This window comes from Meles meles, chromosome 8 (assembly GCF_922984935.1).
Source record: "Meles meles chromosome 8, mMelMel3.1 paternal haplotype, whole genome shotgun sequence".
Lineage (NCBI taxonomy): Eukaryota > Metazoa > Chordata > Mammalia > Carnivora > Mustelidae > Meles > Meles meles.
In genome coordinates this window covers 40,388,303-40,415,915 of record NC_060073.1, presented here as the reverse complement: position 1 = coordinate 40,415,915, position 27,613 = coordinate 40,388,303, and the positions used below count along the sequence as shown (strand labels likewise).

Genomic DNA, 27,613 nt, shown 5'->3' with positions numbered 1-27,613 from the left:
CCTGATATTTGATAGCACTGACTGTGGCCACTGCTGTGTCGAAGCACTCTGGATATGGAATTCCATGTCACGAAAAGTCACTCTCACCATATGGAGAATAGAGAATTAATTATTTTAAAATGAGCTGTTACTCCATGCTTTGGAGAAATTCAGATCATTTAAAGAAATCAATTATGAACACACATGCCATTACTTAAAGTAGAACACTCACAGATTTTTATAACAAGAACCTTTTTGGAGGGACTGGACATTTGAGGGAAAATGTTTCTTTTTCAACTTGAAAATGTCTGAGGATTGCTAGATGACATAAAATGTAAGTTCTCATCATACGTATGTGTGTGTGGTCCAAAGTATGTGGTATTGGCACATTACAGAGAAATGGCATAACGGTTTTTAGATGAGGTCATTGAGTTTGTAGTATATGGAGCTCTTCAACTGTATCTTAACCTCTTAGGGGCTGACTACATGAATACCTGCTTTTGTTCTGCTTAGTGGTTTGAAAATGCTTTACATATCATGCATGAAGCTGTCTAGTGTGTATTTTGTGTTTATATTGCTTTGCTAGTCATGTCTAATGTCACACAGTGTAGACTGTTCATCTAATGGATACCTTGCTAGTATATCACTGTGCCATGTAACAAATAAATAATGCACCAATTCCTGTAACTTGAAGCCAACACTCAAATCAAATCAAAACAAAAAAAAGTACCTGTATCAACAGTTGGTCAAAAGAATTAAACCATCTGAAGTAAAAAGAAAGAAAGGAATCTTAAAATGGGAGTGAACTGACTAACTTCTGAGTATGAACTCTGTTCAGTGTAAGGAACTCTGTGAAGAGTCCAGTTTGTACTAGATGTTACACGGTACGTGAAGGCAAATACGTTCTAGACTCTTCCTTCTAGATCAGGAATACATGTTTCTCTGCCATGCCTCCTTTAACCATTGACGGAAGCCTGCCAATCCTTTTTCACATTGATGTCTTTAAATACCCAAAATAAAACCCTTAAGAGTATAAAACACAAAATAGAGAAAATCGATTTTATTGAAATACAGTTACTACAGTATTAAAAATAAATATTGAAGCACAAATTAAAAAATAAGCAACATATTTGCTTATTTTATTAATCTGGCATTGGTTTTACAAGTATTGTAGTTTTTAATTTTTTTTATTTTAATCCTAGTATAATTAACATACAGTGCTATATTAGCTTCAGGTGTACAATATAGTGATTCAACAACTCTATACATTCTCAGTGCTCATCAAGGTAACTCTTTACCTGTCTCACCCATCCCCTCCCCACCACGCCTCTGGTAATCTTTTGTTTGTTCACTACAGTTAAGAGTCTGTTTTTTGGTTTGTCTCCTTTTTTTTTTTTTCCTGCCTTTGTTCGTTTGTTTTGTTTCTTAAATTCCACATATGAGTGAAATCATAGGATATTTGTCTTTCTCTGACTGGCCTATTTCACTTAGAATTACACTCTCCAGATCCATCTATGTTGTTGGAAATGACAAGATCTCAATCTTTTTACATTCTACATGGGAGATTTATCTCCTGCTTTCTGAGAGACAAAGTAGGATGTGTCCTTTTTCTTCTGACTGTTTTCAAGTACTCTTAATTCAAAATAATCAGTGTGTCAAAGTAGCATATGTTGGAGTGGCTTATCTTCTCCCCTTTTGTTGACTTGGTGGGTGTGGTGATGAGTTGGATCGGAAAAATGAGGGAGATTGGTCCAGGGTTTCATACGTGAAGAAATGGATGGTGGTGCTTTATTTTACAACTGGAAAAACAGGAGAAGAGTAGAATTGGGGGAAAATCATGGGTTTCTATGCAGTATATCCCCATGGTTACCCAAGGATTATGAGCCTTGTGGGCTCCCTCTTACACCACTCCTAACATTTCTGCTCAAGAAAAAATATAAGCAAACTTAGTTGGACAAAGAGGTGAGGGAAAGCCAGAGAGAACCCTTATATGTTGGGCTCTGCAGTGGGAGGGAGCATGGGGAGCATGCAAAAGGGGCAGCAGAGGGGCGCCTGGGTGGCTCAGTGGGTTAAAGACTCTGCCTTCGGCTCAGGTCATGATCCCAGGGTCCTGGGATCGAGCCCCGCATCGGGCTCTCTGCTTGACAGGGAGCCTGCTTCCTCCTCTCTCTCTGCCTGCCTCTCTCCCTACTTGTGATCTCTATCTGTCAAATAAATAAAAAATCTTAAAAAAAAAGGGGGGGGCAGCAGAAGCTGGTGGGCCCATAGAGGAGATTGAGAGGTCACGTGCTAGGTCAGCAGGGGGGACCAAGACTAATACAAACCGTAGAAGTTGAATTATAAGCTTTGTCTTTATCCTAAAAGGGCTGGGAAGTTAAATTTGCCTTTTGAAAAATCCACTCTAATTAGAGTGTGGAGAACAGATACGAACGCACAGCATAATAACAAAAAAAAATTAGAAGGTGGATAAAAAACAAATTGTAATTAAATCACCATGCAAATATGGAGCATCTGTTTTAAATTTTTTCCCCCTAAATGCATGTGGGCTTATTACAGTAATTACAGATGTGACGATGTAACTTGTCTCTATTTTTCAGCTCTCCTTGGAGCCTTCTTTGCAAATAGACCAAAAGGAGACATGTATTTGAAAAAATTAACATTAATGGAAGATAGCAATTGTCTAGAATTGGTATTAGGCACTTTCCAAAACATCTTATTTAATTCTCAGAACATGTCACGAATGATAGATCTGAAGTTCCAAAAGCTTAAATAGATGAAGTAACTATTTCTGAAGGCTGAATCTTATTGCTGGTCAGTTGCAGTTTCAACCCATAAACCTTGCCTCTTGGATTTACTGTAAGTTTAACATTCCCATCTTTCAAATATATTGAGAATCTAGGGAGATATCCCTACTGATGAACACTTATGGTGTACCCGAAATCTGCAGTGCAGTGAAGTTACTAAAACAAAACAAAAGAGAGAGAGAGAGAGAAAGAAAGTCTTTGTTCAAAACAAAAGAGAGAGAGAGAGACAAAGTCTCTGTTCAAAAGGTATTTGGAAGTACGTTAGCCACTAAAACAAATTAAGTTTCCTGGAATCCATTCAGGAAACAATCTTGGGACTTCTGATAATGCTTTTCTTTGTTGGATATTTTACAAGTGCCTACCAAAAAGTCGCCTTAACTAAAATATTAGAATCGGTGACTCTGTGAACTCAGAATTTGCTGCCAATAATTATAAATTATTGTGTCTTAAAATGTACAAAATATTTGTGGGGAAGGAAAAAATTTGAGACACATTTTAAAGGAATTTTCTTGCTTGTTTCCTTAATGTAATACCTTAACTTTAGAAGGGACCCAGAAAACTAACATATAGTCTCAAGAATGTCCTTAAAACTATCATCATTTTGTTTGAGCCACTATAATTAATTAATAATTGACAATTACTATTAATTTTGTTTAGAATCTGAGGGACTTCTGTGCCTGATATCCAACAGCCCCTTCTCTGAGAAACCTTTCATGTTCACAAAGGAAGTTTCTCTTATTCCCATGGAAGCCTTACTCTTGCCGTCTTGCTACTCTTGCTATGAAGACGGAGGTGGTAGAACAAAAAGCAATCACTTGTTTTTTTACTTCTATAGAATTATCTACATCTTTTTCTTTATTCCTTCAATTCACCCTTGAGAATAAATGACATAATTCTTTTTCCAGAGGACACATATAGTTGTATTCCTTCTTAGTTTAAAATGTTAAAAAATCTTTTCATTACTCCCCAGTAGGGATTTCATTAATCCCCAGTGAGATTATAAGCAGACAACCACATGCATCTGTCTACACATTCAATTGTTTAAAGTCAAGGAATTTTCACATGAAAATATCTGGATTTCTAAATTTATCTAAAAAAAAATGGAAGATCTAACAACATCGAGACTATATTTTTTTATGATAATGACTTAGAATTAAATAAATATGGCTGCCCTTCCTGGACATGGCATGAGCTCTTCAGTTTTCCACAATCCCCACCACTCTTTATAGTCCCCTTGAGCTAGCCACTTCATTCTTTTATTTGATTTGCCTGGCCACTTCTGGACTTCTGAGTTTCGAACTCTGCTTGGGATTACAATATTGGTAATTCTTGTTAGGCATAAAATACCCTTTGTGATTCTGGCCCAGATGACTCTTCTGGTCTCATTTTCTCTTCTATATGCAATCTGCACTCATCCAGAACACCCAATGCCTGTTCAAGTCTCGTCAGATGTTCCATTTTATGGAATGTACTGCCCTTCTTTTCTATGCCTGTTGAACATTTGAGATCTTTCAATTCTGTACATTGCTGCTCCTCTGTAAAGCCTTCCTATAATGAAGTCCAGTCAACCTCTCCCCAAAGTTAAATGCATACCCGGAAGTTTCCCCAAGAGCTAAATTTCAACTTATTTTTAAATACTTAAGCTTCCATTGTATTTCTCACCATATGAAATGATGATTTTAAAGCCTTTTACTCTATGGTGATGAACATAATGCAATAAAAAATAAATAAATAATAAAGTCTTTTTCTCAAAGACACTGAGGGGCTCCTGAAAGGAAACCTGGCCTTCTCCTTTTTGTATTTCAATCTGCAGTGCCAAGTGTCACACTGATATGGAGTTGTGATGTAATAATGATTGGTTGAATTAATTCAGATTAAATGATTTCTTTTTTAAAATCACCAGTTGACTGAATTTTAAAGTGTAGGGCTAGACTTTTGAAATTTTTAAGAAACTAATCTCTGTCTCGTCATATGTGAATAATTAGTTGGGAGAACAGAAGCTTTCCATAGTAGTGTAGCATTTATATAATGATTACCGTATGGGTGTGTATGTAAAATTAAGCACAATGTACATAAAATGTACATAGAATGTACATAAAAATGCAACAGAATGCATTTTCTGTTTAACAGCATTTTTTCTTCTTTGTGAAGCATTTGGTGCTTTTAAACAACTATCAATAAAATAATAATGCTCTTCTATACTTCAATTTTTAGAGCAGTTTTAAGTTCATAGCACAAAAAGCAGGAAGTACAAGAGAATGGTACATTTGTTACAAATGATGAACTTACGTTGTCACATCACCATCACTCAAAGTCCATGGTGACATTAAGATTCAGTCTTGGGCTAACGCACTCTGTGGGTTTTCACAAATGCATAATGATGTATATCCACCATGATAGTATCATATAGAATGGTTTCACTGCCCTAAAAATCCCATGTGATGAATCTCGTGACGAGTCTCCCTCCCTTCTCCCTAACCTGTAATTATTTTACTGTCTCTAACGCTTTACCTTTTCTAGAATGTCATATAGTTGGAGTCGTGTAATATATAGCTTTTTCAGATTGGCTTCTTTCACTTAGGAATTTACATTTAAGGTTCCAACACGTCTTTCATAGCTTGATAGCTCATTTCTTTTTAGTGTTGAGTAATATTCCATTGTCTGGATGTGTGACAGTTTCATTCACCTATTGAGGGCATCTTGCTTGCTTCCAAGTTTTGGCAATTATGAATAAAACATGTTTAAATAAATACATGCTTTAAATAATAAAGCATGCTATGAATATCCATGTGCAGGTTTTCATGAGGATGTAAATTTTCAGCTCTTTTACATAGCAGCTTTTCATTATCCATCTCATCCTTTAAGCCTGGAGTTTGAGCACCAAGCTCAACCTTCATTGCCAGCATCAGTTTACATTATAACAGAGATAATTTCAGATGATTCAAAATCTTAACGTATTTTTCCATCTTTATTATTCAAGTGATTTCCTCATGATTTTACCAGGTATACCAGAATTGTGATATGAGGAACCTTTTTTTTTTCATATTTTTAAAATTTATGTGACTGTTTGTATGGTGTTACAGCATCAACATTACACTAAATTTTGCTATAAGACCTGTTCTCTCTAGAGTGGGATATATCTAGAGAGGCGAGGTCCATTTTGAATTCAATCCAGTGAATTCAACTGCTACTGTACTAAATTACAGCTCGCTCTGTCTGAGGCATGAGGTCCTATTGCAGAATCCCCAGGAGAGGCTAGTGGTACCAGAAGGAATTTTCCCCCTATTTTTCATTTTAATAATTTTGATCTTAAAGAATACATCTTCATCCTTTCTAAAGCCACTTGGTAGTCATAGTTAGATACCTTGATAGTGTGAGTGTTCAAATAATTTTATTGAGAGGTTTTCTTCAGGAAAAATATATAGTGAAACTAAAAGCAGCAAGGGGATGCAAGTGGAAACATTCTTTCCATCATGGAAAGAGTGACTTTATTGCCTGCATATTTGAACAGCACATTCTATATACCCTTTGGAAAAAGAAAGATATTAGTTCTTGGCAATTTCCACATCTTCTTTTATGTATCTCTTCTGTTTTATATCTGAAATGTCTACTCAATGTAATCAAAGGGAGTAGTTTGTCTCAAACTTTTGTGAAGAATGGATTATTTAAACTACTAGTATTACATTTTCAGTTCGCTGCATGTAGAAAAGTAGACAGGGCATTCTCTAAATTTCCTTTGTAGTTTGAGTAGGGGAAAGAGAGTACATATTCTTTATTTTAATGTTACCTGGCCAAAAAATGAGGGAATAAATCAACTGCTGAAATATATTAACTTCCAGGCATGGGTGAACTGTCAAAGAACAGTTAGAAGTATATTGGTATAAGAGACTGAATGATTTGATTTAAACTGTGTATGAGCTCAAATTTTTTTTTTTTTTGTCTTGGAAAATGGAGAAAGTATCACCTGCCTAATTCAGGGCATCATTTTTTGATAATTAAGTAGGATAATTTACATGAAAGTAAGTTTTGTGTGCCTGAAGCATGATTTACATTCACAGTGTTAATTCCCTCTTTTCCCACCAACCGTATGATCCAGAAAAAAAAAAAAAAGTCAGTGCTTCTTATAGATCAAAATAGTATATTTGATGCTATGGCAATATAATGGTTAAATAAGATCCTGGCTCCCTAGGTGTAGGCTATTATAAAAATTATAAATAGATCTATAAGTACTATAAATAATCACTACTGCCCTTTTGAAGCTGTAACACTCACGACCTTAACTAGGACATACACAGGTTGAACTCTGCAGCATATAAGTAAACTCTTTGTAAGTGACCAACATAGTTTTCTGTCCCAGTAAGTATATCCAGGAGAACTACTGAATTTGAGGGTAGTTTGAAGACAGTGATGCTATTAATTAAGGGAAACTAGTCAAGGAGTCAAATATTGGACTCACAAACCCCAAATAATGGCTTTCCTTTCCCTATTATACATGTGCTAATAGGATGGCCACAAGCCACATGAGGTTATTTAAATTTAAATGGATTTTTTCCCTATTTTAGTGAGAAATATTTGACATACATCACTGTATAAGTTTAAGGCATACAACATGATGGTTTGATTCACATATATTGTGAAATGAATCCCACAATAGTTCAATGAACAACCATTGTCTCACATAGATTAAAATGAAGTAAAATTGACAGATTAGCTCTCCAGTCACACCACAGTTCAAATGTTCGATGAACACTAGTCAGTAGTGGTTACTAATGGAGATATAGAACATTCCCACCATCACAGACAGTTCTGTTGGAAAACTGTTGTAAAGGTAAAGTTCAAGTTTAGGGTGAAGATAGAAGTAAATTATTTGTCAGTCTTTTCCTGAGTTCTGGTACCCATAACAACAACAACAACAAAAACAAAAAAGAAATATTTGAAAGAAAATACAAAAGAGGGAACTCATAGGTAATTCGGTGTATTTTTTTTTTTTTTTTTTTTTTTTTTTAAAGATTTTATTTATTTATTTGACACAGAGAGAGATCACAAGGAGACAGACAGGCAGGCAGAGAGAGAGGAGGAAGCAGGCTCCCCGCGGAGCAGAGAGCCCGACGCGGGGCTCGATCCCAGGACCGAAGGCAGCGGCCTAATCCACTGAGCCACCCAGGGGCCCCAATTCGGTGTATTTTTATGTGCATTGATACCAGGGATAATAAATAACCTGTGTGGAACACTTACTTCTGTACTTGAATTATATTATTTAATTCACATTCACACACACATAGCTGATGACATGCACTGTTTACTATGTGCATTGAATAGGAGAGTGAGGCACAGAAACATTAAGTAATTTGCCCAAAATATCATCCCAAGAAGGTGATATAGCTGAGTTTGAACTCAAGGAATTGAGCTCCAAAGCCCCAGCAGATAATGGAGTAAATTAAAAGCCTTTAGAAGTAAATTTAAATTCTTCTTATTGCAACTTAAATGTGCTTGTTGCATGAAGGGAGAGGGAAGGCATATTTGGAATTCAAAACATTCCTTTGTACATCAGTCATCCAGTCTGTGGTGGCCCTGAATACATATCCTGAGTTAATCCCAGTGAGAGAAAAAACGGTAAACATCAGATTCTTGATATTAGAAAAATTAATGTACACCCATGTGATGGTATACTGGTAGTCACTTCTCATTTTGCTAACACAAAATATGGAATCCGGAACCATGGAGATGGATTCAGTGGTGTGACTCTTTTTTTTTTTTTTTTTTTTCTTTAACTAATGTATAATACATTGTTTTCTTCTGGGGTATGGGTCTATGAATCATCAGTCTTAACACAATTCATAGCTCTCACCATAGCACATACTCTCCTCAATGCCCATCACCCAGCCACCCATCCTTCTCACCCCCTCCACTCCAGCAACCCTCAGTTTGTTTCCTGAGATTAAGTGTCTCTTATGGTTTGTCTCCCTTACTGGTCCCATCTTATTTCATTTTTTCCCTCCCTACCCCCAATGACCCCCTGCCCTGCCTCTCAGATTCCTCATATCAGAGAGATCATATGATAATTGTCTTTCTCTGATTGACTTATTTCGCTCAGCATAATACCCTCTAGTTCCATCTAAGTCATTGCAAATAACAAGATTTCATTCTTTTTGATGGCTGCATAGAACTCCAGTGTGCGTGTGTGTGTGTGTGTGTGTGTGTGTGTGTGTACCACATCTTCTTTTTTTTTTCTTTTAAAGATTTTATTTATTTATTTGACAGACAGAGATCACAAGTAGGCAGAGAGGCAGGCAGAGAGAGAGAGAGGAGGAAGCAGGCTCCCTGCTGCGCAGAGAGCCCCATGCAGGGCTCGATCCCAAGACCCTGAGATCATGACCTGAGCCGAAGGCAGAGGCTTAACCCACTGAGCCACCCAGGCGCCCCTATACCACATCTTCTTTATCCATTCATCTGTTGATGGACATCTGGTTCTTTCTGTAGTTTGGCTATTGTAGACATTGCTGCTATAAACTTTCGGGTGCATATGCCCCATCAGATCATTACATTTGTATCTTTAGGGTACCCAATAGTGGGATTGCTGGGTCATAGAGTAATTCTATTTTCAACTTTTTGAGGAACCTCTTTACTGTTTTCCAGAGTGACTGCACCAGCTCGCATTCCCACCAACAGTGTAGGAGAGTTCAGTGATGTGACTCTTGCAAACAAGTGTACCTAAATTTTTACCCAATCTCAATTCAGTTTAGCAGTTATTCTCTATTCATCATTCTCTCTTCAGTAACTTTCAAAAACAGCTCAAAGATGTCATGTAAATGTTTAATTTCTTAATTAATGGAAATCATTAAGCATTCCTCAATTTATAGAAATCATTTAATGTAAAAGTTATGCTATGAATTTCATGAATTTTGAAGGCCCTGGAAATGTGTCTTCTGCGAATGTGAAAACTCTAATACAATGTTTATGTCTGTCCCATGCTGATTACAGTCTAGTTTGAGGGGTCAAGTCTTACCATTCATGCATGCACTCCTCAGGTTTTGAAGCTGCAATGTGTAAAACCACTGTCTGAAAAAAGTTACATTGTAAATAATTGAAGATGGTCTATAATTTAAACGCTGTAGGAGTTGTTTGAAGAGGTGAGCAGTAAAGGGAAAACTGATATAGAAGATATATCTCAGATGAGTCATGTGGGGAAGTTCCCTTTTGCATCTCCAGTTCTTTAGATCAGAAGTCTTCCTCTTCATGTCTATGGTCGATTTCCAGCTTTTCCAGTATACACATCCATCATTACTTAAGGCAGTTCTCTATTCTAAAACTCTTCTTCAGTATTTCCTTGGCAAGGAAATCAGCAAGGAAATAGTTGTTATTCAATCTATTGTTTTTATTTTATTTAGTGATAGGAAAGAAGAGATGCAGAGCTGAGTCCCCCCCCCCCCAGGATTTTCATAAGAACCTAGAGAAATTAACAATTAAAAAAAAAAACTGGAAGTGGTCTAATTGCCAAGGCTTTCAGAACTTTATAAACACTTTTGTGTAAAAGATGTCAGAAATACTTTGAAGTTCTAAAGTTTCTGAGGGCTGATATTCTTGAATCATTTTTTCCTTAATTCAAATGAAATCAAATTTATGCCCTAAGACTCTTCATTATAAATAGCAAGATAATCCTGGAAAGACCTTTAATTTGGTGGTCGGTGTTCAACCAGGAAGGAAGAATATTAGATCCCACAGCACTCTACTGCTCTTAGCCAATGCACAGAGATCCTTACTCCTGGTTATGTGTGATGACCTTTGTAAGTACTATGTGTGAGGGCTCAGTTCGTTAGTCCTCTGGATTAATGAAGATGACTTTTTAAAATTTTATTAAATAAAACATTTCATCTAGATGAGGACTAGAAGCTTCCATTCACTCTGTTTACAGTGTCCTAAGTCTTTAAGTGACATGGAAGCAGTAAATGTGACAGGTCCAGAACAGAAACAGATATCCCATAAATCACTTAACTACTGCCTTGTTCGACTGCTGTTATTACTGAATTCCACTGAACTGGGTATCCCCAAGTTACAAAAGATCAATAGCCAGCTTTCATTTTACTTGTCCTATAATAACTTTTATGTCTTTGAATAGGAATGAATTTTAAATACTTATCCTCAAATATACATTATGTAAATGACTTTGTAAAGACCAGAAGCTTGTAGGGGAAAATGCTGTTTTCACTTCTATGCTCAGTGCTTGTCCTTGTAAGTTCTTAAAGAGTCAGCTGAATGATTTCTGAGGGCTCCTTGCTTGTGGGTATTCTCTCAAAATGTGTCCCTTGGTAGATTGTGTCACATCAATCTCTAGCTTCTTCAAGTGCCATATGGATATTGTATTTCTTTCCCCTACGCAAGCCTTGAAACTTGTCGTAAGGTGTCCTTAGCATCGTCAAATAGTTTATAATTTCTAAGTCATACTTCCTATATGCAAACTCATTCCTGGGTTTTAAGTGGTTTTCCACGTTTTATTCTTTCACACTCGGAGATAAAGGTGGCAAATGTTAACATGGCTCGGTATTTGAATGCATTTTTGCTTTTTTCTTAGAGATGACCTTTGCTTTTATGATGACCTCATCATAAAAAACTTTATAGTCATCTCTTGGAGATTTTTGTTTCCAGCAAATCCTCTTTTATGTTTTGGCTGACACAGTTTTACAATTTTGATTATTTAATCTGATAATATTGATAGGATATAAAAGTTATTAAAAATCCTCCTACTTGGGGTGCCTGGGTAGCTTGGACGGTTAAGTGTCTGCCTTCAGCTCAGGTCATGATCTCCAGGTCCTGGGATCCAGCTCCATGTCCGGCTTCCAGCTCAGTGGGGAGTCTGCTTCTCCCTCTCCCTCTGCCTCTCCCCTGCTTGTGTTCTCTCTATTTTTCTCTCTCAAATGAATAAATAAAATCTTTAAAAAAATTTAAAAATAAAAACAAAATAAAATAAAATCCTGCACTTATTTTAGAATTATGTAATGAAGTAAATGAAACTCAATACATTAATCATCTTCCTCAAAGGTAATTGCTATAAATTTGGTGTGTATCCTCCTTAAATTTTCCCTAAACTAACATTATAAAAATTAGTACAATATTCATATTTATAATACAACATATTTATATGCAATTTCACCTTCTATATGGCCATCTATATTTATTGTGTGTATATACACGTATACATATGATCATAAAATGAAATCATGGTATACATAACTGTTTGCAAATTATTTGTTTCTGTTTATGAGTACACACTGAACATCTGTATGGGTCAACATATTTATCTTTATTGTACTCTTTTTTAAATGATTGCATAGAGTTTCATTGTATGTATATTATATGTTATTCAACAAGCCCTCTTTTGGCACATTCTTATTTCTATATTTTCTTATTCAATCACTGTTGCAACAAATATATATATATATATATACACGCACACACATATATATATATTATATATATATACACATATATATGTATATATATATATATAAAACACTAATGCTATTATATCTTTTGGATATGTCCTTAGAAGTGAATTGCTAGATTTAAGGTGTTGTTTTTTTTTAAATAAATGCTTCTTGATGTTTGTGAGTATTTTATAAAGGAGATTTTACACTATGCTAATAATGATTGTTTTTACAACTTATATAGAAAATTATTTCTTTGAAAACTATTACTTAACCAAAATGGTTAAGAAGGTAGTGCTATACAAGCAACCTCATTTATGATTTATATATTAGTAATTCCTAATATATATAGCTATGTAAATATTTGTGTATTCATACAAAAATCTTGATTGTGTCTCCTTTGAATTAAATTCAGTCACCAAGGGACGCCTGGCTGGTTCAGTGAGTTAAAGCCTCTGCCTTCTGTTCAGGTCATGATCTCAGTGTCCTGATCAAGCCCTGCATCAGGCTCTCTGCTCAGCAGGGAGCCTGCTTCGCCCTCTCTCTCTTCCTGCCTCTCTGACTACTTGTGATCTCTTTCTCTGTCAAATAAATAAATGAAATCTTTTTTTTTTTTTAAAGTCAGTCAGCAAGAAAGAGCTAGACCTTTGAGATAGGACAGACATAAACTTTAAGTGGAATAATAACTGAATGTTTTAGTTATGGGGCCATAAAATCCTCAGACATGAAGAACTCTACTAATATTATGATGTTAGCAGAACTTCACCAGTACTCTAAGACAACTATCTCGTTTTTTATAACCATTCTTGCCAATGAGTTCAACAATCAACAATGTTTTGCTTCTAATTTTTGGCTCCCAATGAATGAAGGAAACATTATATTTATGAACTTAAATCACAAAGTGTTTCTCCCTTAATCTTTAAGAATAAGAATATTTAATCTCTTTAAGGTGAAGCTACATAGCCCACATCAACCAAAACCATTGTTTAGTCTTTCACGTCACAGAGAATTGCATTCTGTGACTTCCTGGAATGCCATGGAAACAGATTGTGTTCTATTAAAGGAAATAAGACCACACCACTCTCTAACTCTTGGTATAGTGCCAGTGGAGATTTCCTGTCTAAAATTTTATGAGAGACTGTTAATAAGAAAGTCTGTCCAAGTTCAGGCCCTCCTTTATCTTAAACATTACTTTTTCTTCTTTTTTAAGTTGTTATTTATTTATTTGAGAGAGACAACATGAGCAGGAGGAGGGACAGAGGGAGAAGGAGACTTCCTGCTGAGCAAGGAGCCCTACAAGAGGCTCCATTCAGGACCCTGAGGTCATGACCTCATCCGAAGGCAGCTGCTTAACCAACCGAGCCACCCAGGTGCCCCTTAAGCATTTTCTTATCCCAGAAGAAAAATGATGCATAATGTCAATATCTTTCAGGGTCAGCTAGCAGAAATCCAACAGAATTATTTTATATTACAATGTAAAGAATTAGTAATATAAGGTATTGATGTGTGTGTATGTGTGCACATAATACAGGTTTGTGTGTCACGTATTGTTTATATTCATGTAGTATACTTATGTTTCATTCTTCTTTCACAAATGGAAAATACATTTATAAATAATTTTTGAGAAAGAATGGTAAAATACTTGGATGGAGCATAAGGCCAAAAACAAACAAAAAACAAAAAAATACCAAAAAAACACCCAAAATAGAAGAGAAAGAAATGAGGCAACATGAGCCAAGAAAGGGACTTGCTTGTATTACTACTAGATGGTAAGAAAAAAAAAAAATCCAGGATTTGTTTATAAGCAGACTTTTTTTATAGTTTCTTAGTGACAACTAAGTTTCATGTATATTTCACTTCCTTTTCTATACCTCGTCACTAACCTATTTATTGACATGAGGTCATTCCAAAACATTTTGTTGAAAACAACTGTCTACTTAACATGTCCCTGTGATGACTTTGTCAGATATAACCACCAGAGTGAGATGTCTTTGTTTTTCAGAATCTGCCCTTGAAGAAGATTCCGTGCAAAGCCACTGCACCCTCAGGCTCCTTTTTTGCCAGAGACAATACAGCAAATTTCTTATCCTGGTGCCGAGATTTAGGGGTAGATGAAACGTGTCTGTTTGAATCGGAAGGTTTGGGTATGTATTTCCTTCAGAATTTTAGCTGATCAAATTGTTACGTGTCTTTGTCTGTAAAACTATCTAAACTTTTTTTATGTGATGTCATTTCATAGATTGTTAACTTTAAAAAATTCAAAGTGTTGTCAGCTTGCAGATTTGTTGTAAACTGGAATCTTTGAAGGTAGAAAAATGCAAGTCCTTTTGCGGTTGGTCATTTTATGCACAAAAGGGCAGGGGTATAAGTAGCACAATTCTAAGCTAAAATTAAGTCTATATAATGCAGAATGGGGGCTACTTGGAAAATGGAGGTTTACATTTTACCTCCAGGCTCTGGCCTGGACTAGAAAGGGAGCTGTATATGCTCCAGCCATAAAGGCACTATTGTTTTTTACCTCTACCAAAGGCTGAAACACCATTTCCTGTTAAGTCTAGCTTTGTTGAAGCAGAAGTTTATTCATTTATCTATTTTTAGTGAGTTCAAAATCAGGCAAGCAAGCAGGAAATTGGAATAATTGAAGATGGAGAAATAAAAGATAGATACCTTAGTGTCTAACTCTACCCACATAATTGTAGGGTTCTTGTCTTATGTTGCCTTATGATTGAATATTGGCAAATCCACTTCCAGGCCATAGAACAAGCTTTTGTATTTCCTTGGGACAAAACATACGTTGTTCAGTGTTTCAACATTACTTGATAGGCTACAGTTAAATGTTTAGCCCTCCTGTATCAGTTCTGCCAAGAACAGCTCTCATATGGAGAGTATTGGAATTGAAGTCCTATTCTAATGCAATAGGACTGAGTGAAGAAAGGAGACCTCTGTGGGGGAAGGAGAGGGAGCCTTGGTTCTTTTGCTTGAGGCTTTAAAAAAATCAATTCACAAAATCCCATAATACCAAATATTAGCATCAAAGTAAGCCGAGCATCCTTCAGAGAGAACAAGTATACACATTGCCTTCTAAACAGAATACCCTTGCCCCTAGGCCTCACAAAACAACATTTCCCGGGTGAACCTAGGAAATGGATGGTAACAGCTAAAATCTTACTCATTTTATATGCTTATGGAAATTTGTATTTCTACTAAGAGCAGTGAATGTGATGTGGAAAAGATTGCCATCAGATTTCTGAGAATTCTCTCAACAGAGAAGAAAATTATGTGAATTTAGACTAGGAGAATATTTTATACCTGAAGGGAAAAATAAACTAGAGTAATTGCCCAGGAGCCTCCAGAGTACAGTAGGGTGCCCCTCGACTGAGCTTTATGTAAATAGACTTTGACAGCTCTTACTATTTCCTCACATTGAAGTAAACCAAACTTCGTGGAAGAGGTGTGTGTATGGATATAGCCCTCTTTCAGTCTGATGGCAATTTCAGAACGAGATTTTAACTTTTATGTGTCTAGGAAACTTTTTGAGTGAGGAATTATAAGACAGTATGATGGAATTCTTCGCAAAAAAAAAAAAAATTGAAAGATCAAATGAACGGATGAATGAATGAATAATAAATAAATAAGTTCAGGTCTTAGATATTAGTCACAAGGGGTATACTCTTCATGTGTGGACAGACAACATCATGATTTAAAATTCTCCAGTCCCCTGCATCCCTTGAGGAAACTGCCTTACTGTCTGTGAGTTTGCTGATTGAACAGGTTTTCTTTTAAGAAGCATCTTTTAAGAAACAAAACAGATGAACATAGGGGAAGGGGGAAAAAAAGAGAAAGGGAAGCATAAGAGATTTTTTAACCACAGAGAACAAACTGAGGGTTGCTGGAGGGGAGGGGGTGGGGGATGGGCTTAGTGGGTGATGAGCATTTAGGAGGGCACTTGTGTTGAGTACTGGGAGTTATATGTAGGTGATAATCACTAAGTTCTACTCCTCTAACCAATACCACATTATATATTAACTAACTAGAATTTAAATAAAAATTTGAAAAAGGAGATAAATAAGCATCTTTTCCAGTAACTACCATAGACCACGGTGGATGACTAGAAGCTGTCAATGCGAAGAAAATCTTGGATCAATTTTCTCATTGCCTCTGAGTTCTTTTGTTAGTTGAATTAATAAAGCTTTCAGTTGGAAACCAAAAAGCTTGGGCGGCTTTTTAAAACCCCATTCAGATAAGTAGTACATTTTATCTTGAAACAATAAAGCCTAAAGCCACTGTATAATAATGGTCCTGATATATAAATACATACTCCACAGAATATAAAATTATGTCAAGATGAATGTTGAGATGGCCTAGTTCTTCACTCTGTTTGAAAAAAATTAAAAACACCTGACTTTATAAAAAGAAAGTCCTAGATCATTTATGCATAATAGCTACTGAGTATTTGGTTTAAGCATCTTTCATTTTGATCATCTTCTTTATTATATCTTGGCTTATAACTTGTAAAGAAACCAAGTTTTCAAGTAATTTTTAATCCTCTCAGCACCAAACAAAAGCAGATAGTTAGGCTTTCTGGTTTGTTGCTCAATGAAAAGACAAATTTGAAATTTCTGCTGCTCAGAAAAGGACATGAGGTGAGGCTTAATATGCCCCATGGAGACAGAAGAAGGGAGCCAATACTATAGCATTGACTTCAAGATTATTTGGAGAAAGAAAACAGCTGTGCCCATAGATGTTAATGAAAGTCAAGAGAAATGACAATGAGAAATTCCATTTCTCCAAGTGGAACCCTTTCTTCTTGGATTTTTTGTATGATTCACTGTGGGTAAGGAAGTGATTGAGCCAGGGCTGATGGCGTTGGTCTCTGTGTTGCAGAATTGACTTTCTCACAACAATAACACTGTGTACTCTGCTTGATGTCTTTTCACACTTCACTTTTGAAAGGGAATTTAGGGCAAGGGTTTTTCTTTTTTTTTCCTACCTCAAGATTTCATTTCAGTAGTGCACAAGATGAAGTGCATCCTTTGTGTCCCAGTGTTTTAACAGCAAATAAAATGAAAAGATGCCCTGATGAAGGGGGGGAAATCTATTTGAATGAATGATAAAGTAGATCACTGTCCCCAGTGTGTATCAAGAGGCTTCTGTCTTCAGCTGTTCAAAGGTCTTTGCCTGCATAGAGCATTCTTATCTTTGTGGCAACTGATAGGCTACCCTCTGTTGCAGAGCTCTTTTGTAGTTATTTGCAAGGGGATCTTGATTCACAACTCCCTCAATCTGTTCTCTTTCAACAGCTAATGACAAGAAATCTCCATGGTGGGGAAGGTATGCCAGGGAGGAACTGGGGAGCATGGATAGCAGCTTATCCCATATGCTTCCCTCCTGTTTCTTACCTTTTGGATTCTTGACAGATAACTTTCGATGCCACACGACACAATCATATACAGAGTAGTATAACCTGTAGTTTATCTTCTGTGAAATTCTTGATAATTTTTTCTCTGAGAAATGTCAATTCTCAGATCGTAAATTCACTATATCTGGAAGAGTGTTTCAAAAAAGAGTCGATAGAAAAACAGACAAAGGTCATGAACAGCCTTGTCGTGGAAGACATAAAAAAACCTAGGAGGACCCATGATGTGGTGAGCCCCAGGTGTGATACCAACTGATGACTTATTGAACTTTGCAGCTGATGCTAAGGATGTACTCTGTATTAGCTAATTGAATTTAAATGAAAAAAATCTAATAAAAATATAAAAATGTCGGACAGCTTAGCAATAAGGTAAATGCAAATATGAGCTATGGAAAATTAGCAAAGATTGAGAAAATTATATGCTTAGTGTTGAGTATGTAGGAAAATAGGATCTTCTATACATTGCTGAAGAAAACTGGAAATTGGTATGCCTTCTTTAGAGGGCAATTTGACATTATGTATCAAACCTTACAAGTATTTATGTTCTTTTGTCAAACTGGTTTCTAAAATTTTATCCAAAGACAGTAAGTAGTGGTAGGCATCAGAATGTCCACTGAAATTTTTTTTTCTAACAATAAAACAAATGGAAATGAAAGGAATCTATAACATTTATCTTAAACCAGCTCGAGTCATCACCCACAAATACCAACCAAAAATAATATTCTTCAGACTATTTAAGAATATGGAAAACTCACAAAATGCTATGAACATGAGGCCACCCATTTATATCTAATAAATAACAATAAAATATATTCCCAAACTTTGAAGGAAAGATAAATAGTAATTACGGTGTCAATGATATCATTTTCTTTTTCTGTTACCTGTTAACAAAACTGAGAGAGCAAACAGGTATGACATGTAATCTAAAGCATGAACAATTAATTGTCTTTATATTAAGATACAATTTGAACCACTTTGTATAGAGCATTATTTGTTGACCTAAAATGTTACACATTGAGAATTATAATGGCAATTTTGCGTTATTGAGGTTAAACGGACATTTCAAGTGACTGTAGACTTTTACACTGCTGTAAGACCAGAGGATACAGATCTTTGCGTGCTCTGTGGAACATGCTTTAACACTGTGGGTCTACACTTCATGCTCAGCAATAACCCCACTGTTCAAGTCAGGCTGATACATAGGCCAATGACTAGAAATCCGTTTTTATCATGTCTCATAATTGATTTCATTGGATTCCTTAAAAATATTTAAGATTGTTAATTGTAAATTAACAATTACCATCCTAATTGTAAATCCTGATTGTTTAATCAGTTTAAAAAGATGAACATGAATGTTTCCTTGAATTTAATAGTATATAGTTTATCAGCCTAAAGACAAAATATTCTTCCAATAATTTTTTTAAAAGAAATGAACTTTACTTTTAATAGCAGAATAAAGAAAAAACATTTAGAAGATTTCTAGTGTGAAAGCAATTTCTGTTTTCAGTTTGACAGAGGTATAAAAGTTAATAGAATATATTAATAGTCTCCCTAATAGTAAATATAATGATTTTTCCAGGCTTAAATACTTAAATAACCTTTTCTAACATAATGCTGAATATTTTGATATAGCACATTTTTATCATTTAAATTAAGACCAAAAATCTATGATTTATTCTCAATCTTAAAAAGTTTTAGGTTATGAATCCTAAAATTGATGCTCTTATATGAGTTTTTCTAAGATACTTTAAGTAAGAAACTATATTCTTTAATTAGTGATACACTTGTGTAGGGGATTTATTATTTGTAATTTACTTTAGTATACTAATTTAGAAATTGCCAAGTGTCATGACTTTTCCAGAGTCTTGTTTATGTTGCTTAATTTGTAAGCATTCTGCTGAGCTGGGAGATGGGGGGAAGGAAGGTTGGGGGGACAATACTTCAAAAATGCATAATTTTTGTTTGCTGTAATTGTGTCAATATCATTATGTTATTGGATGATTGTAGGATTTGGAAGCCAGTGACAATTCTTCATCTATTTCTCAGAGAAAGAATCTACTCAGCGAGAAAAGGGTTTGCTATCTGCTGTGCCAGCATGCAAATGTGTGTGATTTTTTTCTGTTTTTATTTTCTGTGTTTGTGCTTGCTGTGTGGTGCTGTTTTCTGTTGATGCATGACTCTGATGAGTAGTTTTACAAAATCCTTTGTTTTCTGAATGTTGGTCAAGCACCAGTCTATCTGCAGTATTAGTTTGATGCTTCTGTGTAAAATTAAAAAGGATTGTGTGTGGATTTGTAAACATTGTTTTCCATTTTATAATCGGAAGTCATCTGTTGCATCAGAAAAAGAATCTTTGTCTACCTTCCAGTGTTTGATAAGTCATCTCTTGTTGTCTGTATTGAGGACTTGAAAAGTATTTCTGTGGGAAAAAGGCTATGATTACTATTACTAGTATAGACAACAATTTCAAGGTAGCCATTCAGCACTATGAGTCATTTATATTCAGTTTCTTTGCCAGGGACCATTTATTTTGGGCTTTTGGTTTTTTAAAACCTGTTCTTATACTTACTTGGTTAGCATCTCAATTCCGTTTTTTACTTTAGAATTCAGATAGTCTTTCCAAATTTAACCATTTGCCCTACGCCAGAGCAAATGTAAGAGAAAACAGTACAGAATCTGATTGGGAGAACTAAATGTCTCCCTGGAATGAGAATTAAGTCAGGATTCAGCTGAGTCAGTGTTGAATTAGGGAAGCAAATAGCTTTCTAGCTTTCCTAAAATCAAATTTTTGCTGCACCATATTCAGTAATAATAACCATGTACTCCATACTGTTGGCTAAGTAGTACACATGTTACCATATCTAATCCGCCAACAACCAACATTTTATAAATGAGAATGACCCATAGAATTAAATAACTTGCCCCAAGTACACTTCCCAGCCGCGCAACCAATATCGGAATTCAGCTCCATTTACCTCCAGAGATCATGTCCCTGTGTTATAGAAAGTGATACTCTGTTTGAATAATTTTAGAAGTTCATATTATTATTTCAAGTAGGAGGAAAAATAAAACATAAATGTAGACAAAATTAGAAAAATTCTTGCCTCTTGTTGCTATTCTGAGTGTTAGTGATGTAATCTATTAATTTCACATAAGGTTCAGGTACTGAGGAAAGGAAGGGCACTACTCATTCTAGGCATTTCTCAACTTAGTGGCAAAGGCAATTAACTAGATTTTATTCTTTTTTTTTAAAGATTTTATTTATTTATTTGTCAGGGAGAGAAAGAGAGAGAGAGAGCACAAGCAGGTAGAGGGGCAGAGGGAGAGGGAGAAGCCCTCCCCAGCTGAGCAGGGAGCTTGATGAGGGACTGGATCCCAAGATCCTGAGATCATGACTTGAGCTGAAGGCAGATGCTTAACTGACTGAGCCCGCTATAGATTTTCTTCTTTTTTTTTTTAACTTTTTTTTTTTTTTAGATTTTATTTATTTATTTGACAGACAGAAATCACAAGTAGGCAGAGAGACAGCAGAGAGAGAGGAGGAAGCAGGCTCCCTGCTGAGCAGAGAGCCTGATGCGAGGCTCGATCCCAGGACCCTGAGATCATGACCTGGGCTGAAGGCAGAGGCTTAACCCACTGAGCCACCCAGGCGCCCCCATAGATTTTCTTCTATATGTCATACATAATTGATGAGATTATGAACAAATTATCTTGGTTTGCATGAATACGTGGATGTCATAGCCTATTTGAAAAGTGAGTAGTGATTCTGAGAAATCTGGATACACACAAACTCAGCATTCATGAGCTGGTGAAAATCTTTGCTTTAGCCTCCTTGAGATCAGTTTAAAATTTAAAGGTACCTAAATTTCTGTGCTACTCCTAATTGCCTCTTAACTTTAAACTCAAAGGTTTCTGCATGGGTCTTACCAAGAGTGACATGATAAAGGGAGTGGTTTGTGACTAGCCCTTCACTTTTTGGGAAGCAACTTTTGTGTTTTATTAAGCCTGGCAGAAGAGAAATGCTCATAATCACCACTAAGGGCTAAACCAAAGCATGAATTATTTTTATTCCAATCATCATCATCATCACTGTTATCTGAAACATTTGTAGAGTGTTTTGAGAATGAATATATATATATGTATATGTATATATACATATATATATATATATCTCAAAGCACATTTTAATGTTTTTAACAAAACACAGGAATTATAACCGATGTTTACTACAATACACAGTATTGGTTAATACAGTGCTTCTCTGACATTAAAATTCGTACCTATCATCTGGAGAACTTGTTTAAATGTAGGTTCTTATCAATAAGTCTGGGGTGGGATCGAATACTTTGTATTTTTTTTTAAGATTTTATTTATTTATTTGACAGACAGAGATCACAAGTAGGCAGAGAGGCAGGCAGAGGGAGAGAGAGAAGCAGGCTCCCCACCAAGCAGAGAGCCCGATGCGGGGCTCGATCCCAGGACCCTGAGATCATGACCTGAGCTGAAGGCAGAGGCTTAACCCACTAAGCCATCCAGGCGCCCCGAATACTTTGTATTTTTATCCAGCTCCCAGCTGATGGCAATGCTGCTGGTCTGTGAACCTCACTTAAGTAGCAAGGGAGTAATATTTATTGAGTGCTTGCCATATGTACCAAGTACTTTTAACCATAAATCACCTCATAAGGAGGAGCAAGGAGAAGGCAAGGTGCCTGTTTGGGAGATGAAAAAATGATGCAGCCTAGACTAGAACCCAATCCTTCTGACTTTTAGTTTATTGTATTTTCTATCACACCTCTCTTTCTGAGTATTAGAACTTGTTCTCTATTCTGGGAAGGTGGACAACTATTAATTTATGGTATTTTCACAATTAAATAATAATCAGCCAAAGTGTATTTTTTTCAAGTTTCCTTCCTAAATTTAAATTTAAATTAGCCCAGTCTCCTTTAAAACCAGTGTTAATATTGTAGGCTCTATTGTACAGACACCAAACAGACAACACACATTTTCGTGTTTCCGTTTCTTTGCCCATGTGTTAAAATTCAATATATTTAGCTAAATTACATTTATGGTCAAATGCATTTTATCCTTGCAGATTCTGTGACATTGAAACTCTACCCTTTGCTTTAGTGGAAGACCTCATTTTCTATTCCTGGAGCTAGCAGCACTCCATTTGACATTTGATGCCCATGAGATTTTTATAGAATCTAGGTTATAAGACTGCGTCTCTTGCCACATATTTTTGAATAGGGATCTGTCTTACTTTTCTCAGAGCTGTTCTGCATTATGATTTTCTTTGAGGTGGTTTTGATTATTTTAAAAAATCCAATGATAAAACCCTTCACATAATAATTACCATTGGCTGGAGAGCTTTCTATTTTTGTTTTAAAAGGTTGTTTTAAATTGTTTTTAAAAAACAATTTTTTAGATGAAAGAAAACAATAGTGATTCCCTCTTCTCCTAACTCAAAGCAAAAAACCATATGGATATTTCAATGATAGAGTGAAATAATGTTTTCTAGTGTAAACTTTAGTATAAGGAGAAGTTTTCTTGTTTTTTTGAAAAGGAGAATCATTAAAATGACTTAAGATGAGTATCCTTATGAATCAATACAAAAGCTTTCGTTCAAATGCAATATACAAAATTTGTCTTCTATAATCAACTTAGGTAATTTACTAAAAATGGACTCATCTAAATTATTTTATTCTCAGAGACAGAAAAATTAATGGTAAGGTGTTTGCTGTTTCACAAAATGACACGTTTTTTTTTTTAAGCTTTATACTTAGCACACATTTATAATAACTATTGGCTATCTGCTTTATATTTCTGTATATGCTGACCAAATTGACCTACTTAACCTGGGATTTGGTTTAGACTGATTTATAATTAGTGGTCTCTGATATAATAGAAATGATAAAATATTCAATATATACTCATTATAATAGGCCACTTTAGATTATACATATTATACCAATAGTAATTTTTTATTCCAAAGTTTTTATCATGCCTAGCATAGTGAATGACGCCCGATTGGTACACACACACAAAAATGTTTTTAGGGAAAAAAAACAAGTGAATTATTGTTGACTAAGCCAAATGAAGACAATCTTTAAACAAATAGTTTATAATAACAAAAATTTTAAAGACTAATAAAGCTAGCGTTGGTGAGTCTTTCCTATGTGCCACACCACTGTGTCAAGAATAAAAATAAATATTACCTTGTTTGATCCTCACCAAAACCTTCCAAGATATACAATTTTGTTTTTCCTCAGAAAAATGAGATATTATAGAAGAACCTCCCAAGATAATGCAACCAGTAAGCCTTAAGAGTTGATACTCACACCCAGATCTTTGTGGTTTGAATCCCATGGCCACTATACTCTATCAACTTACTTTAGAAACTTGCTTGAGTGCAAAAACCAAACAAAGTCACCTCCTTCGGAAATTTAGATACTATTTAAAGACTCTTGAATTTAATTATATACCCATAAAGCAAGAGTATTTGCTTTTACAATTAAACACTGACATCATTTGCACTTTCTCAAGACACCAGGTAAGATGTTAGTCTTTATTTAGCTTGTTCATTGTCAAAACCACGATCATCATTGGATGATTGTCATCATCCTCGATTTTTGAGTTGTAATGCTTACTGGGTAGTTATGGTTTTGTGCTAAATTATGCACCTCTACAGCTTCATCTCGATCATCGCGCACTAGTCATCAGACGTTGTTTTTTGTTTTGTTTTGTTTCATTTTTGTGGGGTTTTTTGGTCATTATAGGCCAGATGTAATATACCTGCTTTTTTAAAAGGCATTACTATGTGAGACAATAACACAGGGGGTTTTCTGAAGCAATTTATTTTCTTTATGAAAAATAATATTTCTAAGAAAACTGGGAAGTACAATAATCATCCTACTAGTTTTTCCTATGAAATGATGCTGAGGGAGAGGTTCATTTGTCTTAAATTTTATAAGCTTGTTCTTTTAAGGATATGAAAAAATTTTATGTATGAAATTTACATATATGTGTGTGTGTGTGTGTGTGTGTGTGTGTGTGTATAATATTCTTTTAAGGATGTAAAATGAAGAATCATGCAGTTACTTCTTAGTTTGCCAAAACTGATTTTCTCATGAGTCCATGGTAGATTCAGCATTTGAGTTGGGCATGCCAAAGCTGTTTTAAGTTGCTAGCTCAGTTGAGGAAGCAAAGAAATACACAATAGTAATGTGTCTCACATATGTCTTTGTTACTCACATTATTGTTTTTCTTCAGGATGAATTTTATTTTCTGTAAAATGTATCTATTCCAATACTTACATAGTCCTCAAACTATAGATGATGAGTTGGTTAAGGAATCCTTATAGGTGGGTCAGGTATTACTTTTTGTAACTGGTTATTGACTGCACATTGACACAATTTGGTCAGGTTAGTAGTAATTTTTATATTTTGACCCTATTTCCATCAAGAAATACAGGAGATTATGTCCAGGTCTTCTAGAGCTATAGCCACTTACTGTGCGTAGAGTTCACTGAAGATGAACTTCCTCTCCTCAGTTTTTATACATTCTGTTTTCCATTCAGAACCCACGTTTATTGCTTTGTTCCATGGATGGGTTTTTTTTAAGGCCTAAATCAGAAAGAATTTATTATCTAGACAGAAAGATTGATTTTCATTGTCTGCTTCTGTTTTGTGATGTTTGTGATTGTTCTCTTTTTGAAACTGATGCCTTTGTGGTATCACAGTCCATATGTTGTATGACATTGCAGTTGATTCAATGAAGTTGTGAAGTTTGTATCATTCTAGCCTGAGTCAACCAGTGGTGTCTTTGAAATCGGAGTTATTAACTATCCTTATTTTTAGATCCTTTAATTAGAAATAACTTCAGGCTTCCTGATGAGGGGAATTCACTCAGAGTCACCTAAAACCAAACTTTTATTACCAAGAATTGGAATATTCTATAACTGAGATTTTCCCATAATTCTTTTTTAATGAAAATTGTTGATGGGAATAGAATGTATTTTGTGAGCTTCAAAAGTGACATTTTATAACAAGATAACAAAATTGTGTCTGTTTAAAGCCAGTTATGTACTTTTACAATCCAAGTAAATGTTCTCTTTCTCTTCACCACAAACTCCTAATAAATTCCATTCTGATGTCAGTGGGCCAAATATTGCCAGTACCATAATCTGTGGAGTGAAAAGAATTAGATATTTAAGTTAAAGGAATAAAATAATGCTGGGAAATGGAATTATTATAAAATTCTATGTTTAAGAATTAAAGCAATATTACTGTTTTTCTTAAAATTGATCAATAAGCTAGTATTTTCTTTTATCGGGATATTGTCTATATAAAGACCATTCTCAATGCATTATATTTTTTAAAATATCTGTTGGCTTTATTAGGTGCAGTACAAAACAATGTATTTAAAATGCTCTATCTTGTTAAAAAGAGAGCAATATAAGCAGGACATACACTTTTGGTAGGCTTAACGAATGCAAGTATGATTTGTCAGCATTACTGAATGCGTCCAAACCAATTAGTAAAGCAAGAGTTATTAAGCAATCAGAATGTATTAGAATCTGATCAGTACAAAGAACTGTCTTCTAATTTGCTCGTTTATGGACAAAGTTGACTATTGGTGTATATTGATACATATTTACAAATCCATTCAGTTGAAAGAATACCTTTCTAAAGTGTCATTTAATCAGATTTGATTAGCAGAAGACATCAAGTTTCAGAGTCTCACTTGATGTCACTGCTTGGAGGATAATGAAGGACTGTGGTGTATCATTTTTATCCTTATTCATTGCATTATTTCTGCTCAAATCACTAGTGAGGTAGTCTCAGGATTTTGCAGAGTCCAGCTTTGTTCCATGGTCTTCCATGTGCTGTGTATTTTTAAATATCAACTATTTATGTCATAATGACAACTACATATATGTCCAAGATCAACTTACTAATATTATGTAATAAAAAAAAAACACTTTCAGGATGAGATTAACTCAGGGTAAGATTTCCTGAGACTATGACTTTGAGAAGGGAGGTTAGGCAGAGAGTTTTGAAAGCTGCTTTAAGATTTTGGTAGAGCTAAGTGTACCGTGGGATGGGATGGCTTCTGTGAATGTGAGAAAGAAGACTAGCTCATTGATGGGAAGCATGAGGGATGAGAGATCATTGGCAAGACTGTTCGCTATTGAGCTGCTTTACAATCCCTTCGATTGTAAATGTGTCCACCTCTGTCTTATCTTTCAGTCCTCCACAAGCAACCCAGAGAAGTGTGTCTCTGTTTGCTGGAGCTTGGCCGGATTGCAGCCAGGTGGGTCAGACTGCTGCCACTATTTCAAGACGTGGACCATCTCAGCATTGAAGCAACTGAGAAGCTTGCTGGCTTTTCATTGCTAATTTAACCTGGGCATTGAGAAGCTATTTTTTCCAAATATAATTAGTACAAACATCTCAAGAGCAATTGTTCAAACTAAAAGCATGCCACCAATATTCCTAGCCCTACAATCTTGTCAAAGCCACTATATCTAATAAGCATTTACTAAAAGCATATCTTCTCATCTAATACATTTGCCTTCCAGTCTTTTCTTGGGGGGTGGGGAAGGGTCCTGTACATCAAGTTGTGTGTGACAATTATTCTTTCTGCTAAAGTCTATTCCTGTTATGTCTCTCTCTCCCAACTCCTCACCTCCTCTCTTTCTGTTTATTCTTTATAATTTAATTCTTAATATAATCCCTATATCATCTACTAATATTTAATAAATTTATTATTAAATTTCTTTTTTTCTCATTTTCCCTCATTCAGCATCCCATGTCTCAGGTCTTTCAGCTTCTACTGCTAAGTGGGGTGATAATTTTTCAGTTATTCTCCATATTTTCATTAGAGAAAGGCATAGAATATTTTCCTTCATATGTGAAGATACGTTTGGAATCATTTTCTTCTAGGGAAAAAAAAAGTAATTGTAAAAGTCAAAATCATAACTAAATAGACAG

General features: G+C 35.3%; 1 protein-coding gene across 2 annotated transcripts in view; it reads left to right on the top strand.

Annotated features, from left to right (window-relative positions):
• The window catches only part of GAS2 (growth arrest specific 2), a 128,751-nt gene that overhangs the window by 32,710 nt on the left and 68,428 nt on the right, over positions 1-27,613 (top strand). For both annotated transcript variants that reach the window (XM_046016172.1, XM_046016171.1), the window contains 2 exons: positions 14,208-14,349; positions 26,870-26,933. In XM_046016172.1, the coding sequence (XP_045872128.1) occupies positions 14,208-14,349; positions 26,870-26,933 (206 nt within the window). The remainder of the gene's footprint in view (positions 1-14,207; positions 14,350-26,869; positions 26,934-27,613) is intronic.